Source organism: Sminthopsis crassicaudata, chromosome 1, assembly GCF_048593235.1.
Source record: "Sminthopsis crassicaudata isolate SCR6 chromosome 1, ASM4859323v1, whole genome shotgun sequence".
In the NCBI taxonomy this organism is placed as follows: Eukaryota; Metazoa; Chordata; class Mammalia; order Dasyuromorphia; family Dasyuridae; genus Sminthopsis; species Sminthopsis crassicaudata.
The window spans coordinates 178,318,824-178,338,011 of record NC_133617.1 but is presented as its reverse complement, the minus strand read 5'-3'; the positions used below and the strand labels follow the sequence as shown (position 1 = coordinate 178,338,011).

General features: G+C 37.0%; 1 protein-coding gene across 5 annotated transcripts in view; it reads left to right on the top strand.

The window, feature by feature from the left end:
- Window positions 1-2,476: 2,476 nt before the first annotated feature.
- Window positions 2,477-19,188, top strand: part of DTNBP1 (dystrobrevin binding protein 1) — a 160,858-nt gene continuing 144,146 nt past the window's right edge. The window contains exon 1 of one of the 5 annotated variants that reach the window (XM_074272160.1): window positions 2,477-2,732. In XM_074272160.1, coding sequence (XP_074128261.1) covers window positions 2,677-2,732 — 56 coding nt within the window. In that variant the 5' untranslated portion in view covers window positions 2,477-2,676. Of the gene's footprint in view, window positions 2,733-3,002; window positions 3,405-19,188 lie in introns of those variants that run through there. The other 4 variants (XM_074272173.1, XM_074272166.1, XM_074272183.1 and 1 more) reach the window with 4 other exon arrangements.

Here is a 19,188-nt window from a genome sequence, read left to right as displayed (position 1 = left end):
TTAATAGGAATGGATGCTGTATTTTGTCAAAGGCTTTTTTCTATATCAATTGAGATAATTATATGATTTCTGTTGGTTTTTCGATATAGTCAATTATGCTGATACTTTTCCTAAAATTGAACTAGCCTTGCATTGCTGGTATAGATCCAATCTGGTCATAGTGTATGCTTCTTGTGATATATTGCTGTAATCTCTTTGCTAGTATTTTATTTAAATTTTTTTGCACCAATATTCACTAGAGAAATTGGTTTATAGTTTTCTTTCTGTTTTTGCTCTTCCTGATTTAGGCATCAGTACCATATTTGTGTCATAAAAGAATTCTTCTACTTCACCTATTTTCCCAAATAGTTTCTATAGTATTGAGGCTTTAAAAAAAAAAAATGTTTGGTAGAATTTGCATGTGAATCTACATGGACCTGAGAACTTTTTCATAGGAACTTCATTGATGGCTTATTAATTTCTTTTTCTTAGATAGGGTTAAGCATTTTATTTCTTCTCTTGATAATCTAGGTAATTTATATTTTTGTAGATATTTATCCCTTTCATTTTGATTATCAAATTTATTGTCATTTAATTGAGCAAAGTAGCTCTTAATTATTGCTTTAATTTCCTTTTCATTGGTGGTGAGTTTACCCCTTTCATTATTAATACTAGTAATTTGGTTTTCTTCTTTCCTTTTTTTAAATCAAATTAACCAATGGTTTATCTGTTTTATTGGTTTTTTTTCACCTGCTGGTTTTATTTATTCATTCCTTTATTACTTTCAGTTTTATTAATGTCTCCTTTGATTTTCTGGATTTCTAATTTGATGTTTAGTTGAGGTTTTCCAATTTGTTCTTTTCCTAGTTTTTAAAATTACACGTCCAATTCCTTGATCTGCTTTTTCTCTATTTTATTGACATAAACAATTGAAGATATAAATTTTCCCCTAAGTACCCCATTGGCTGCATCCCACAAATTTTAGTATTTTGTCTCATTGTCCTTTTCTTTTATGAAATTTGATGAAATTTTTATGAAATTATGGTTTTTGTTTTGTCCTTGGACTTTTTTTAGGATTAGATTAATCTCTTTCCATTGTTCATTATTGAAAGTAATTTTATTGCATTATGATCTGAAATGGACGTATTTACTATTTCTGCTTTTCTACATTTGATTTTAAGACTTTTATTTCCTAATATGTGACCAGTTTTTATATAGGTGCTGCATACTACTGAGAAAAAAGAACATTCCTATCTATTCCTTCACTTTTCTCCAGAGATCTATTATATCTAACTTTTCCAGAATTTTATTTACCTCTGGAACTTTATTTATTTATTCAATTTCTGAGGCTGGGGTTAAGTGACTTGCCCAGGGTCGTACGGCTAGGAAGTGTTAAGTGTCTGAGATCAGATTTGAACTCGGGTCCTCCTGACTTCAGGGCTGGGGCTCTGTCCAAGGCGCCACCTAGCTGCTCCCACTTTGTTTATTTTTAGTTAGCTTATCTGTCCTCCACTAGTATAGTTTTACTACCTATTTCTTCCTGTTATTCATCCAGCTTCTTCAAAAATTTAGATTATGCCTGATATGACTTTCAGCATGATCTAGTTTCCTTCTTTATCTCTTTTAATCAGATCTGTTTCGGCTTTTGTGTTCCAAGTCTTGAGGGAGTTTCCTTCCCATATTCCAATTTTCTGCCATCACCCCCACCCTCCCGCAGGGAGCCCAGTTTAACAATGAGTCTGTTTCCTCATTTTTTGAATTGGGAAAAACAATATCATCCGGGATTTTGGGAGGATCAATTGAGATGATATATACAAAGTGCTTTCCAAAAAGTGTGTCTATTCGCACTATTGTGCACAAATAACATACACTGTGGAAAGAGCAATGGACTTGATTTCAAAAGGCATGAATTGACATAACTGATATTTATCCTCAGGTCATCAGAACCTCTCTGAACGTCGGTTTCTTCGTCTCTAACGTGATCATATCTTTAAGGTTCACAGCGGTATAATGTGGAAACCAGTCAGTTTTTAGGGTTTCCTCAGTTATTTTTGGTAGATACTGGAGTGGTTTGCCATTTTTTTCTCCAGCTCATTGTACAGATAAGGAAACTGAGGCAAAGAGGGTTAAGTGACCCGCCCAGGGTCACACATTAGAATTGAGGTCTCTCTGACTAGGCCTGGCGCTTTATCCATTGCTCTTTATCACTCTTTCGCATCTGCAGAAAACCGAGAATAGTTTTCGGAGTTTATTACTTCCTTGAGGGGATGGGGAAAGGAAGAGAGGAGCTTGTGGCTGAATCCTACACGGAGGAATTTCACAGGCTTTCACGGCCCTGCCCTCCTCCCAGGCGCGGGACAAGGCAGAGGCGCGCACGCGTGGTGCGACCTTCTCTGGCTTTCCTCGGCTCCGGAGCCGCAGGCAGCAGCTTCAGCGAATTTTGAGCCAAGGCTGGAGCTACTACGGCTGCGCCGGAGCGGGGGCGTGGCTACAGAGGGGGAGGGGGCGGGGAATGCGGAAGGCGGGGGCTGCGGCTGCTGTCCGAGGGCGGAGGGCGGTGCGCTGGGAGTAGGGGCAGCCAGAGGGGAGCCGGGGCCAGGGGGATGTATCCGCGGGTGACAGTTGTAGGGTAGGAGGCCTCCACGCTGAGGGCAGGGAGAGCGGGAAGAGGAGGAGACCCCGGCGGCGGCGGCGACAATGCTGGAGACCCTGAAAGAGAGGTTGCTGAGTGTGCAGCAGGATTTCACCTCCGGGTGGGTAATGTGCGGGCCGGGGGGAGGAAGTGCAGCGCGAGCTGCTGGTCTCAGGTGTCGGGCAAGGGGAGGGGGGACGCTGCGGCCGGGGCCTTCGCCCCGAACTTCTTCCTGCTCGCACGCCTGGCTCCCCGCTAGGCCGGGAGCCGCGAACTTTGTGCGGTCCTCCGAGGCTGCGGGAACTAGTGCTAACCTTAGCCCTGCCCTCCGCTCCTCCCTCCTCCCATTAAGCGCGCCCCCCTTTCCCCTCGGGAGCGCGCCTCCCTCGTGCCGTAGCCGCGCTGCGGCAGAGCGCGGAGCCGGTGCTACGGTGTCCTCCGCAGCCGCTGATGGGCCCGCGCCCCTCCTCTTTCTCTCCCTCCTCCCCACCTTCTCTTAGACCCCGAGGTGAACTTCCCGCCGGAGTAAGGACGTCCCCCGGGCTAGCCCCGGAGCGGGGGCGCCCCCGTCCTTTCTGAGAGGGGGCAGCCTACAGCCAGAGCGCCCGGAAACCCATCGCCTCATTGCTTTTTCCTACCCCTCCCTCTCTGCCCCCCCCCCCTCGCCCTCCCAAATCCGACACCCGGCGGAACGCGCGCCAAGTCGGCCCGAGTCCCCGCGGCGGCTTTGGCAGAGCGCTTCGCTTCCCAGGCTGGTCCCAAAGTGAGCTCCAAGTAAAATCCTCACCGAAGGGTAAGGAGAGTAACGCGATTTCTTTTGGAAGTCTCAAACTTTTAACGCTTGTGATGCTTTTTGTTTTTGTACCACTTTAAAGCGGTACGAGTGGTGTGTGGCTGCAAACCCCTTTGCAAAAGGGTCTTTCCAAGTACAGTGTCCTAGTGCCGTTTTATGTATGGAAAAATAGAAGACTACTCGCTCCTCCTGGCTCTAGAGGAAACGAGATAAGTCACTTCGGATTTTTCAGATCTAACTTCTACAACAGACATTTAGGGTTTTGGATTTGTACTCCGGGCATTTTGAAACTTTGTGCGTCACAGACTCCTTTACCAGGCTGGTGAAGCTTATGGATGGACCAGCCTTTCGGAATGTTGTAAATGAATAAAACAAAATTAAGTTTACAAAAGAAAGCAGTGAGGTGAAAGTGTTCCTGTCCGAGATCACCGGTCCCCCAGCCACAGACCCTGAGCCATTCCATCCTTTTATAGATGCGTGACCGGAGCCCAGACTCAGCAGAACAAGATCCGAGATAGAATAAGAGGGCAAGGGATTCGAGAGAAGAATACTGGCCACCGCTGGGGCTGATACTCTCCTAAGGCAGCGGTCCTCCAACTTTTTAAATAGGGGCCAGTTCACTGTCCCTCAGACTGTGGGAGGGCCGACTGTAGTAAAAACAAAAGCTCACACTGTCTCTGCCCCTCAGCCCATTTGCCATAACCCAGCGGGCATAAACCTCTGTAGTGTGAGAACCCCTGAACTAAGAGATTCATTCAGTCAATAAACATTTATTAAATGTGTACTAGATGCTAAGCACTGTGCTTTAGCACTATGGAGTCAGAAGACCTTCCCTGCAGCCTTCCACACCTAATGGGGAGAGATTGGAGGTCCTGCTGAGACCAAGAACAGGTTGTCTTAGGCAGAAGGAGAGGTGGAGTGACAATAGGAACTTTTGGAGAGCCTTACAGTCTAAAAACAAAAACAAACAAACAAAACTCTTTCTCCTTGGTTATCTGAAAGCATAAGCAGCTGGAACTGTGGGCCGTGTGGGCAGGCAGGGCCTTTGTACTTGGTGGATTTCTGTCACCAGGTAAGTTGCCTGTCCTTTACCATATCCTGCCCTACCCTGACACATCTCCTCGTGGAGATGAGGAAACATAAGCACCACCATCGGTCTGTTACATAGCTTTGCTGAGTTAGGACAGAGTATACTTACTTTTGTTGATTTTTAAAATGATGTACAAGTGCTTGATTTTGTCCCAAAACAACCTGACATAAGAGAGTTGGGGTTAAACTGCCTATGATAACTTCATCTTTTTCCTGAAGTGGAAAATGAGGGATTTCTTGTCTTTTCTCAAGTGGGAGCATATTGAAGGGTATTTAGTACATAACCAGCAAGGGCCACATCTGGGTGGCACTATGGGAATTTGGCACAAGGCAGATTAATAACAATCGACATTTTATATATGTAGAAACTTCTTGGGGATAATTTTGAAAACTAATATTTCAACTGTTTGAACATGTATACATATATTGTATTTAACTTATACTTTAACACATGTAACATGTATTGGTCAACCTGCCATCTAGGGGAGGAGGTAGGGGAAGGAGGGGAAAAGTTGGAACAACAAGCTTTGCAATTGTCAATGCTGAAAAATTACCCATGCATATATCTTGTAAATAAAAAGCTATAATAAAAAAAAGAAAACTAATATTTCAATTTAGGGTTTATCTAAACTGAGGCTAGTTCAGGGCTAGCTATCCTTCCATCACTTCAGACTGGATTCAAACTCCCTACCCTTTGTTTGTTTTACACATTTCCAGTCAATGGACAAATTATAAGATACCTCCAGCCTGTTAACTAACAGGTGGCACATATTTGAAGCCAGAGAAGAAACTAATGTACTATATTATGCCATTATTTATTCAGTATATAAACAATGGTATTTAAAACTTAGCTGGTGGTGGCTGGACCAGACCTGATCAAATATAAAGTAAGAAAGAAAACTTCCTGCTGGAGATGACATTTTGTCAGGCTCTATTCCATACACTGGGGATAAAGATAAAATGAAATAGCGTCTCCTTATAAAGAGCTTACGCCCTAGTTGGGGAGAGAAATTTATAAAAATAGCAAATGTAAACAAAGATTAGATAAATCGAAGGTAGTTTGAATCAACTAGTAGTTGAGGTGATCAGGGTAGGTTTCATGTAGAAGGTTATGTTTGAGTTGTATTTTGAAGGAAGAGTGTGACTCCTTCAGATGGAAATAAAGAGGGTGTGTGCTTTGAGCATGGGGGACAGCCAGTGCAAAGGCAGAGAAATTGGAGATGGAGTATCAAGTGAGAAACAAAAAAGGTCATTCTAACTGCATGAGGAAAAAAATCGAGTGAGAAGGAGATATAATGATAAGAAGGGGCAAGGTTGTGAAGGGCTTTGAAAGCTAAATAGAGGACACTGTGTTTGATTCTAGTGGAAATAGGAAACCCCTGAATTTTATTGAGTGTTTAACGTGGTCAGATCTGCACTTAATGTAAATCATTTTGTCAGTGTGATATAGTGAATACATCGAAGTAAAGAGACTTGAGGATGTTTTTGGTGACAGAATTTGTCATAAAGATTTTTGATTCTGGGTAATTTCTGATTAAATCACCTTTTACTTTAATACTTGAACTTCATGGACACAAAGAGTGAGGGTGAAAAATATAACTCAACTTTGAGACGAGAAAGAAGTCAAAGATTTATGGATTACTCAGAAACATCACATCCACATACTATGTGTGATAAATTGGAAAGGAATGGATCCAGTGAATACCAAACTACTTTTCAAAAAACATTTACTTTAACAAGAAACAGCTACTTACAGTATAAGAATTAGGTATAGTCTATAGTTAGTCCAACTAGTTAGATAAAAGGTAAAAATTAACATCAAATTTGAAGAAAGGAGAAATATAAGTCACTATAGTCTAATAACTTTAACCTGACCTATTGAAATGGACTATTTAGCCCGCCAAAAAAAAAATGTAAAAAAGACAACTATTTAAATTTGGATTATCACCATTTCCAGCAAAAAACTTAGCCTTAGCCAGTCTAACAGAATAGCCATAATAGAAGGCCAAAAGTACTCAACCATTTTAGTCAGAAGATAATTGCTCTCTTTGAGAAGTAGATTGACATGGTAAGCAAAGCAAGCAAAGGCAGTTCTAGTTACAAATATAAAATGCTTCACAAAACATTAGGGAGAAGGTTGGTAAAAGATTGTGAACTATCTCAATTCATAAAACAAGGAAGAGCAGTGGCATGAAAATATGTTTTCAGAAAATGTTCTCTAAGACCCACCTGAGTCATATCATCCCAAGAACACTTATGGATATAATCAATAGGAAGACAGCAAATAAGTATCTAATTTACAATTCTGTGATCTTTTCATAATCTGTGATAGAGCCACCACATTTGAACTTGAATAACTTTTTCTGATGTTCTATTTGAGGAAGTTGAAATGGCACTTTTAAAACAGAGCTAGTAAGAGTGATTGGAACAGACTAGAACAAAGTAAGGAAATCTTAGCATGTTAAAAACGTAAAGAGATGACACAATTTTGAAAGCATTAAATAATACTTTTAAAAGATATTTAAAGAGAATGTACTAAGAAAATAGAAAAAGAAATCATAAAACATTATTGCCCCAAAGGAGTGATTAAGAAAACATTAATAAATAGGCAGTGTCATGGATAGAACTCTGGATCTGAAGTCAGAAAGACCCAAGTTCAAATCTATCCTCAGATACTTTAGCTGTATGACTTCTGGGAAAATCACTTAACATCTGTTTATCTCAGTTTCCTCATCTGTAAAATAAAGATAATAATAGCACCTGCCTGGCAGGGTTATTGTCAGGACCATATGAGATAATGATTGTTCAGTGCTTAGCACAATGCTTGGCACATAGTAAATGCTATGTAAATGTTAGTTGTTATTATTATCTATTGAATCAGATGTCTACATTCTCCTTTTTATAAGAATGAGCTTTCCATACATGAAGGTTATTATTAATGAAAATATTAGAAGGGAAACAGGCTTTGCAAATTTCTTTTTAGTAAAACATATTTTCTTAGTTATACATTTGACTAAATAGCACATAGAACACAAGAACCTTTTGTTTTGTTATTGATTTTTTGATTATAATAAAATAATTTAACTCATAGTAAAATATAGCCTTAAAGAAAAGCTTTTCTGCCATATAAAATCTTTCATGCAGGTGGCAAGAGACTAAATTGGATGGGCCCTCAGAAGACTTCTAGTCCTACCCAGAGAATGGTCACCCAGATTCTGATCATAGCTCCCTATTGAGGGACATCCTCCTTCCTTCTAAGGCAAACCATTCCATTTTTGGATAGTTCTGATTGTTAAGAATTCTTCTCCCCTCCCCCCAATCATTCTCTGCAGCTTCTATCCATTGGTCTTAGCTCTATGCTCTGTATCCAATTGAACAAATTGTGCATACTTGGTTTCTAGTAAGTAAAAGATTATCATTCCCCTTCTCACTTCTTTAAGCTAAACATACTTAATCACTTCAACTAATCTTCATGTGACACAATTTTGAAGCACTTTTGCATCTTCTTTATCTACTTTTGATACTTTCCTGCTTATCAGTATTCTAAAACTGGTAATCAAAACAGAGCATGATGCTGCAGTTGTGATCTGACCAAGATTTGGTGGTTCTTCTCCTCCTTAGTCCTGCGCACTATGCTTTTCTTAATGCAGGCAGTGAAAGCATTGAAGGAAAGCTTGAGAAGATCCAAGAAAGAGGAAAAGATAGACTTCACGTTGAGAAAAGTTGTGAGATGCTTAATTTTATACAGATGATAAGTGACACTATTTGTATTTGAACACAGATCCACTTGATTGTCTTTTCTGCTGTCATATATAGTTATAACTTTTTCCTCATCTTTTGCTTATGAAGCTGGTTTTTTGAACCTAAGTGGAGTATATGTATCCTTTTAAATATTCAAATCAGGGCAGATAGGCAGTGCAGTGGATAGAGCACCAGCCCTGAAGTCAGGAGGACCTGAGTTCAAATGTGACCTCAGACACTTAACACTTCTTAGCTGTGTGACTCTGAGCAAGTCACTCAACCCCAATTGCCTCAGCAAAAAAATAAAATAAATTTTACTAGAATTCATCCAAAGTTTTGATTTCTTGATAGTTCTCTTGGGATTTTAACTTAATCATCTAATGCAGGCGTGGGAAACCTTTTTTTTTTTTTTCTGTCAAGGGTCATTTGAATATAACATCATTCATGGTCCATACAAAATTATCAACTTAATTATCAAGAACTCAAACAGTGGGAGGTAGTTGTCAACCGAAGTTACCTTGACAAAATAGGACCAAATGATTTTATGATCGTTCCTCACTCCTAATTTAATATATCAATTAATATAATATATCAATATTAATATATCAATTAATTTAATATATCAATTAATATATCAATTGCCCTTTTTAGCTGTGTGTCATTGCAGATTTGATAAATATACTAACCATGATTTTATCCAAGTGCCAACTACAGATTCCTGGGGAAGTCTTCCAAGAGACTCCTTCAAACATTGAGCCATCATTGATCACTATTTGGTTTTGTTCATTCAATTAATTCTAAGTAGATTACCTTAATCTAACTCATGTCTCTTCATTTTGTCCACAAGCATAGCTTAAAATACTTTTCCAGATGACTTGCTTGAATGTAGAATAACTTTACCTAAAACATTTTTCTGACTTACTAATTTAGTAGTCCTATCCAAGAAGGGGGAAAGGGATGGAAACAGGTATAGTTAGACCTCTTCTTAACCTTATTGTTGATGAAACCAATGCTAATTCAGTAATCTTAGCATCATCATTTCTTAGATATTCATTAGCTATTTTAGCAAAATATTCTACAACTTTTCCAGAAATCAAAAACAAATACACTCACCTAAAGATGCTACATTTTTTTCCCAATGCTTCTTTGGCCTTGTGACAGCTCTTTCATTGTTCATGATTATTCAAAAATCATTAAATTGGCATTGCAGTTCCATTTATCAGTTCTTTGAGTATCAGCTGTCATCTTTTCAAAGTCTATTATTTCTACCCTTTACAATCCAGTCTATAGTTCTGCTTCCTTTCTGATCCTTTTTTTTGCTCTGAATACAGCTATTAAAAACCTGTTCTTTTCTTAATTTTCTTTGTCAATCTCACTTCACTTTAGACTTCTTACAGTATCATTAGAGGACCATACTTTCTACCACTATTTATCCTTGTTTTCTTCTTCTCTTTATTGTACCTTTAAAAAATCTTAGTATTTCTTATCAATGCAGTGGCCAACCATGATTCCAGAGATCTTTTGATGAAGCATTCAACTCATTTTATGATAGGAAAAAACATACACTTTTCAGCTTGGGCAATGGAAATTTTGTTGTGCTTGATTAAAAGTATTTATATAAGGAGTTTTTATTTACTTTATATTTATTCCAGTAGAAAAATGTGTGTGCATGTGAATAAGAAGTTATAGATATGGTAGCATTCCCCCACTTTCAAAGAAATAAAAAGAAAGGTCCGTGAAACATTTTTTAAAATGCACCATTGAAAACAGGTTAGAAAGACCACCACACAAGCAAAATGGCTTTGAAAGTTTCATGTTGAATTTATCATATAATTAAAGAAAAGGAATCTACATATGAGAATCACAGGTTATTGTACAAAACTATTCTACAGAATGTGTGGAAAAATTTGTTTGATATTTATGTTCAAAATTTGAAAAATAAAATTTTAAAAAATTAATTTTGTTTTGTGTCTATATCATGTTCATTACACAATGCCTCCTTTTCTTCCCCATCAGTATTAGGTTTCTTTTAGTTTCTTCACAGTTTAATTCTTGGGCTCTTTATATTCCTTTTATGTTGATTTTTCCTTATAGAATTTTTATCTTCTTCCTTTTTTTTTTTTTTTTTTTTTTAAATTTCCTGGAGTTTTTGGAATCTATTTTCACCCAGATCTAGGGTGACCAGAGCAGGCTGAACTTTCTCTTCAAATTCTTCAAATTCTCAGAGGGGCCACTTACCTCCCAAGATTCCTACATTTCTGCTTATCAGCTTTTCTTCTTTTTTGATTAAGACTCTAATCTAGAATAAGTTTCCCTCGAGGATTTGGTTCCCCTCCTTTTAATGGATGATATAAAGGTGAACTATAAAATTATTAGTTGTCTGATTTTTGTCAAGAAATTGAGAGCTCTAGTATATATCTAATGGTTTCATATCTATTGATTTCCCCATGCTTCCCCAGTCTGATTCTTGAATTTCATTCTAATATATCTTCTTAATATGTACAGTAATCCTGTTAGGAAGGTAATAACTACATTGATGAAGTCAAAGTCACTAAAAGTATTGAAGGAGTATACTATAGGTGAATCGATACTGGGAAGACCCTGAATTCTACTTTTCTTTTTGCATCAGACTGGGTTTTGGATCAAGTTGCTTAAGGATGGGAGTAAATTAATTTTGGGCTATCTTCATGTTTCATATGTATTGAGGAAAGTTTTAGTTTGATCTTAACTCTCCATGATGTACATCTACCTTTTAGAGATGATCAAACATTTTGGAACTAGCCTGGAGGTCCTCTGTCTTTATCTTTAAGGTGGACATGATCTTCAAATGGCAGCTATAAGCTAAAGTGTGTACTTTATAGCAATTCTTGATTCATACTCCTGAGGCAATTCTAAGGCAAACTCAAGATGCCTAAACTTAAAGCATCTAAGTGAGGGAAAACCCAGCAGTCTAATTATGTGGCTCCATTTCAGAGTATTACCCAGTGTGATGAACAGATGCTTCCTGTGGGTAGTACCTTTAGTTCTTGAAGTTTGTTATGTAAATAAAACTTGTTAACTTCTCAGGCTAGACTTTAGCACAACTTCAGAAAAGGAAAGCTTTTGCCCTATGACTGGCATCTTCCTTCACCAGCCTCCTACTTACCCCAAGTTCTGGCACCTTTCCTTATCTGAATAATATTTGCTAAATGTATTCACATTAAACTGCAAATGATTTATAAAGCTTAAATAATTACAGGCAAAGCCTAAAGAAAAGAAATCTGTGTAGAATTTCTATTGTCAGTTAGGTGTTAGAGATAGTAAGGTGTGGGAGGGGAAATTACAATCACTAATCTTACTGCTGATATAGATGAAATTTTGCTAATGACTGACATCTCATGTAATATGTAACATAAGTTATCTAGCAGGGGATATAGGAGATAGTTGGGCACTTACTGTTGCAGATCTGCTTGCTAGACTTTGAAAGTTGATAAAATAGAAGGAGGAAAGAAAAATCCATAGGTTCTTGAAACTCAAAGGGACCTAAGAGGTCCAGTAGAACATTTTTAGTTTTAGTAGTTCTGTTTTACAGATGAAGAAACTGAGGCCCAGAAAGGCCTCATTGATCAACATTGCAGAAGTAATAATTGATAGAATCAGAATTTGAATCAGGTCCTATGACTCAAGGTCAGTACTTTTTTCACCGTAATACATGGCTGATATGAACAGACTTGGGTGAAACATTTTTGAAGCATTTTACCAGTATAAAACACATATTAGTTTCTTTATGTTTCACTGTTTACATATACAAAATTGATTCTAAAGTTCCCTATGGCATTATATATCTGTCTCATTGTTAATACTTGCTACTACTACCTGAGAGTGCTGTAGGGATGGATACCTTGAAGAGTTAGAAGTTCTCTGTATTGAGTAGTATTATCAGTGCTTCCTTTTATGGCATATTACAAAGTATTAATGATGATAACTAGCTTTTAAATATTTCAAGATTAATAAAATGCTTTACATATCACATTTACTCCTCAAAACAATCTTGTGGGGTAGATGCTATTATGTTCTCTAGCTAAAGCTAAAGGAACTATGGCTAGAAAAAGGATTCTGCCTTGCCTAAGGCCACACACTTAAGTGGCTGAGGCTGAATTCAAATTTGAAGTTTATAGCAGATCTACAGATGTAAGACAATGACAATGAGTAGGAGCAGTATCAGAAATATCAAATCTAGAATATCCCTGGCACAATCACATACATGCTTTTCCTGAAGAGATAAGATAATACTTATCAATGAGGTAATATTTTTCTTTTTTACATAATAGTATTTCATTTTTTTAAATTACATGTGAAGACAATTTTCACTTTTATCTTTGTAAGATTTTGAATTCTAAATTTTTCTTCCTCTTTCTTTTCCCTCCTCCCTTCCCAAGACAGCAAGCAATCAGATATAGACTGTACATGTACAATCATAGTAAACATATTTCCCCATTAGCAATATTAGGAACACTGGGACCATAACGAAATAAATGACCACAGCTCCATCAAAGTCATAGATTCCTCTTCATCATACCTCATCATTATTTATAGTAAAGTGCTAAAAGGTCATGATCCATAAAATCTGTCTTAAGATAGCTTTTCTAGTACCTAGTACCTGGTAAGTAGAAATCATTTTGCTAGTACTTTGTAACCACTCCTTCAGTATTCCCTGACTCATCTACCAAAATTTTCTCCTAAGAGCCATATTATGAGGATGACTCCAAATCTCCACCCTCTTAGAAGCCTTTGCTGAAGAAAGATCTGCCTATTTCTTCTACAGAGGCTACAAAAGGTTCTTCCTCAACTTATCCAGAGACTGAAAACTGCTATTGAGATAGATGAAATTTTGCTTCTTAGGTAAGGGATCTCCTTCTTCCAAGTAAAGACATTAACTGTAGTTACATAGTAGCAATTCGTCTTCTCCTGTACTGTTAGAAAGCAAGATATTTCTAAATAATAGCACTTCTTGGCCTCCAAACCCTTCCTGAAAAGGAGTTATCTGAACCATCCAGAAGAAAGTAAGCCTTCCTATTGATTGGGCTCCGAGCTAATTTTCTAGGGTGTACACTTTCCTTTAGGGGGTGCTGATGATGTAGCTGTTGATTGCCTGCAGCAAACCTCCAATTGGCATAAGTAGTCCAACTGAGCATGAATAATTGTGTTACACATAGGAAAAAGGCATGACTCCATGCCTAGCATAACATGGAATCATTACTCCAAAGTCCAGGTTAGCAATGAACCCACATATCCTAACCTTTGCTATTTATAATGATGCCTGCCAATGGAGAACATGTTTTTTTCTGACATGCCCCACAAATAACTGCAGTTTTGATATTAGCAAAACTACTTCATCAGTCCTCATCCCAAAGAGCCATACCTGTTTTCATAAGGCCCCAGGCAAAATGGCCAGCTTCATAACCACTATTACCTAGGAATCATGTAGATGATGTTCCTTGTCCCATCCCTCAAACGCAGTGTGGGCCTTAGCCGCTGCAAGGACTTGCTAGAACCTCCATTCCTATTACTGGAAGTAATAGATTTGAAGTCTAGATTTGCATAGCTCTTTTGTAATAGATACAGTCATTAGTAAATTAGATGAAATTTGTTCCTCAGCATTATAGGTAGAGGCCTATTGGGCTAGTGGAAGTGGCAGGATTTCAGACTTTGACTGAACATCTTTAGTCTCAATTTTTTGTAAAGAACACTAACTGGAATGAGCCAGGCAGGTAAGATTTTTAGTATATGACTTCTATTTAACAATAGAATCCTTCTCCTCTATCCGTCTTGTCAGAGAGCAATCTTATCACCCAATCTTTAAGCAATTCTGAACAAAAGATAATTCTGCAGCTATTTAGTAGCAGCTAGGGCCCAGTAACAAGTGAGCATCCATTTTTCAGAATGTCCTAGTGAGAAGCCACTTTGTAAAATTTGTAGCTCCAAGAAGCCTAATAATATTCTGGCTACTCCTTGATGCCTGCCAAAGGCTTCACACAACCTCCTCTTTATGGACAGAGATCTTCCAAAACATGGGCCAATCAAGATCAAAAGGTTTCCAGGGGAAAGACTATTGGACAGCTTGTTTTAGATATTTAAAGCCTCTGTCCCACTTATAAGAGGTGGACTTATAGTTGACTCAGTAAATGGGAGTCATCAGAATAGCCAGAGAATGGGGTTTCTTCAGATCTTAATGTGTCCAGTAAGCCTTTGGGATACTTTAAATTGTGGAAAGTGGGGTACCAATTTATTCTGTATTATTCCAGAATGCTCTGGCATTTCTTTACTGATAGTGCTCCCCAAAATTTGTCTGAATAAGTTAGAACCTAGATTTTCTTAAATTTGCTTTTCTATCCTCTGTCCTTCAAATGTGCCATGTCCAAATGTAGGTCTTCAGTAATTATGACTTCATCTCTCCCAGTTAACGTGATGTTCTCAAAAAAAAAAAAAAAAAAAAAGACAAGTACATCAGTGTCTTTAGGACTGGAAAATGTCAGTATGAGTAATTGCCTAGGGCAAGAATAATGAAAATATACTGGACTCTTTTTCCAGGTAAAAGGGAATTATTTCTGACTAATCTTAGCCATAAGAAGAGAGGAAAAAAAGCAATGGTTAAGTGCCATAAACTCATACTATTCATCTTGAGCCCAGGCTCCTATTCTGCAAAAGTGATGATGTTAAGAACTAAGGTAGTGATGAGCACAGTAAACTTGTTCAGCAAATCATAATCCACAGTAAGCTGACAGGTGCCATTTGTCTTATAGGCTATACTATTTTAAAGGAAGCAGATGTTACAAAGTGCTTTAGCTTCCTTCATCTTCTATCAATCCAAAGTGTGCATTAGACTTTATCTTCTTAGCAACAATTTATTTTCTTTTTCTGATGTTATAAAAACTTTCTTTGTGGCATGGACTCCTTTGGCAATGTGGTGAAATCTCTAGAGTTCCTTTCTCAGAATGATACTTTTGAATATATTTTGAAAAATATAGCATTTTAAAAAATAGGAATCATATCATAGTAGAGTTAACACAATATATATATATATAATATAAATAAATATATATTATAATATATATAATATATAAATAAAAATATATATTATACATATATGTTATATATATATATTATATATATATATGTGTATATATATATATATATATATATATATATATATATATATATATATATATATATATATATTTTTTTTTTTTTTTTTAATTCACACACCCAATGTTAAAAACCACATAGAGACTAGGGAGGCATTTGCCTTTATTCTTTTGACCCTAATCCTAATTCATACTCTTTACCTCTTGCCATACATTGTTCAACTTATTCCCTTCCCTAGAGTCTGCTTTTTTTCCAATCTGTTCTCTTCAGAGCTAAAAAAAAAAAAAAAAAAAAAAAAAAAAAATTTGTTATTATTAAATTACAGGTGTGATCATGTCACTCCCATGCAAAAGAAGTTTCAATGGCTTTCATTGTTTTTAAAAGATACAAAATCTAATATTTAAAACCTTTCATAATCTTATCTCCAACCTATCTTTCGAGATTTACTACATTATTTTTCATATATAGATTTTCCTGTTTGCCACTTGAGATACTCAACAATCTGAATCTGAAAGCCTGTTATGTTCTCCCTTCTCACCTCTACTTCTTGGAATCTGTAGTTCCTCTTTGATTTGGCTTGGGCTGCTTTCTTTCCTTATTGCCCCATGTTTGTACTCCCATCTCCCCAAAGTTTACTTTTTATTTCTTTTGTATTTATTTGCATACATTTACCCCCCCCCAAAAAAAAAAGTAAAAACTATTTGAGCACACTGATTTCTTTGTTGTATCCAGAGTTTAGCAATGCCTGCACGGGGCTTAATAAATGATGGTTGAATCAAAGTAACCTACATTGGTTTTTTAAGCTAATGAACTTTATTCCATCCTAGTATGGATAATATAGGTGCATGATTTTTTTTTTTTTTTTTTTTTTTTTACCTTTTGGCATCTTGGTTAGCATCACCCAAATAATATAATGACACTTTTAATGCAATAAAATACCTAACATTTATTTAGCTTAAAAGTTTGCATAGTGCTTTATATTAAGTCATTTGAACCTCACATCAACCCTACTCATTTTATAAATGTGTGCATTTGAAAAAATTTTTAATTCCTTTTGTCCTTCTGAACATAAAACAGTGTTAATTGTCCTAACTGACCATTTGGACAAATCTCAATTTCTACACAGGAACTACCAAGTATGCTCTTTTGCCTTTCAAAAAGTGTCCTATTTTCTGAGAAATCGAGTGACCGTTAAAGATGATTGTCATCTCATTGTGGGTGTGTGTGTATTATTGAGATGGTGGCATATTATCAATAAACCACATAGTTAGATTCAAGGATTAGTTTCTTTCTCCTTGAGATCTGTGACTGTTACTAACTCATCCCTGTACAAGACTGACTTAGATGGGTTAGAGGAAGTAGAGAGATCCTTCTCACCTGAACATCTTCTCCATCTCTAGTGTAACTTTGTTATTTGTGAGCATGCTATTAACCAGGGGTTCTCAAACTATGGCCTGCGGGCCAGATGTCGCCCGCTGAGGATGTTTATTCGGCCCTTAGGGTTATGGAAATGGGCTGAGGGGCAGAGACAGAGTGTGAGCTTTTGTTTTTACTATAGTCTGGCCCTCCAGCAGTCTGAGGAACGGTCTGAACTGGCCCCCTATTTAAAAAGTTTTTGGTTTTGATTCACATCAGGTGTGTTAGGCATCTTGATAATAGTACATTATGTAAAATCTAAGCCTAATTTCTGCTTTATTACTTTCTCATTTTCCTAGCAATTTTGGCATATACCCTACTATTTTTTTAAATCTATGACATCTAGTCAAATACTTGACGAAAATTCACTGTGGTTCAGCATTGGTCCTTAATAAAATTACTACCATAGTACATTTGTTTAGCATTTTATATTTTAAAAAGTGCTTTGATATATAGTATCTCATTGGATCCTTACAGACTCGTGGGAGATAGGCAGGACAGGGATTTTATAGAGGAAGAATATGAGGCACTGTTAGAGCTTAGACCACAACACAAAATTTCTGAGTGTATTATTCTTTATACCTTACCTTGTGTCACTTTGTAAAGCCAGATTACCTGTGCTCTTCCATTCATTAGTCAACAAGTATGTCTTACTGTATGTTAGGCACAATGCTAAATACTTAGAATACAAAGAAAACTAAAAACTAGCTTCTACTTTTATAAAGCTTCAGTCCAAGTAAAGGAATTGAAATTATCATTTGCATTTTAATCTAAATTAAGAAAGAAATAATATTTTACTAATATTTAATGTAGGGACTGACCCAAATGTTTTGAGAGCCCTTAATCAAGATCTTTTATTAATTTTGTGCACCATTCTCACAAACATATTTGGAGGGGAGAAATTAAGCTCATAACTGATTATAAATGTTATAAACAACAAATGAGGAAGAGGAGGAGGGCTGGCAGAAACATTAATAGCAGTATGAAGTAACAATTGCTATTTACTAAGTTTCAGTTGTATCCAGATTTTTGTGATCCCAGATTTTCTTGGCAAAGATACTAGAATGGTTTGCCATTTCCTTCTACAGCTCATTTTATGAATGAGGGAAATGAGGTAAACAGGGTTAAGTGCCTTGCTTAGGGTTAGTTACACAGCTAGTATCTAAGATCAGTTTTGAACTCAGATCTTATTGACTCCAGGACAGGAGTACTATCCTCTATGGTACCAAAAACAACAAAACTGAGGGAGAACCCCAATAAAAAGTCAGACCCAATTTTAAAAGCATAGGAATATGGAGCCATATAGTGTGGGAAAACTACACAGCTCTGTGGGCTAACTTATAATAATGATCCTGAAACTTCTCAGCCCTGATAAGAAAGCCAAGGATAAAAAATATTTAGATTCATTAGCCATTTTATAGGTATCTTTTAAAATTATTTATTTAGCACCTATCATGTGCACCACATCAGGTACTAGGGGAAGAATAAAGTTTAAATGAAAAAATAGGCCTTGCCCTCAAAAATCTGTGTTCTACTACTGTGTTTACACACCAACAGTGAAACCTGAAATACCAAGTAATATTTTATATTGTGGTGAGGATCATAATAAATGTGTTGGAAAAATACAAGACAAAATGCCACATGAGATATGAAGAAGAAAGGCCTTAGTAAAATGTGAGAAAGACAGCTTGGAAGAAGTTTCTTATAGACGGTAGTTTATAAGCTGAATTCTAAAGAAAGCAAAGATTGAAAAGGGAATTGATTCCTGGCACTGAGTATGGCCAGAGCAAGGGCAGAGAGGGATCAGGATACAGTGTGTAGAATCCACAGTGGCAGAAAGCAATCAAAGTAGAAGAATATCATAGACAGTAACTACAGGATTACTATTTTTGGTAATTGAGATGTTCTAAAAGGAATTTGGAGTCAGGTACAGTATGAGTTAGAAAATCTCTGCCAATTTTTCAATTCTGAGACTGACATTTTTCTACTTTGATTATCTCTATGGAGAGTGAGCCCATTGCTTCCTGAAACTATCTGTTCCACTCTTGCATATTTCTAATTATTGGGAAATTTTTTCATAGGTTGATCAAAATGTGCTTCTCTGAAACTCCCCTATTGTACCTGATTTTGCCCTCTGCAGCCAAATGGAATATGTGCATTTAAGATTATTAGTTTATCTTCCCATCTATGTGCTTTTTCAAGTTAAACATCCTCAGATCTCTCAAGTAATTTTTGTACAGTGGGATCTTAAGGTCCTCCAAGTCACTTTTTTCTGGACATTCTGTAGTTTATCAATGTCCTTCTGAAAACGTGTACCCAGAACTGCAACTATATGTGTGGTCTGTCCAAGTTAGACAGTACAGGACTGTCATTTCCTTTATTCAGAACCCTATACCTCTTTTGGTATTGCCAA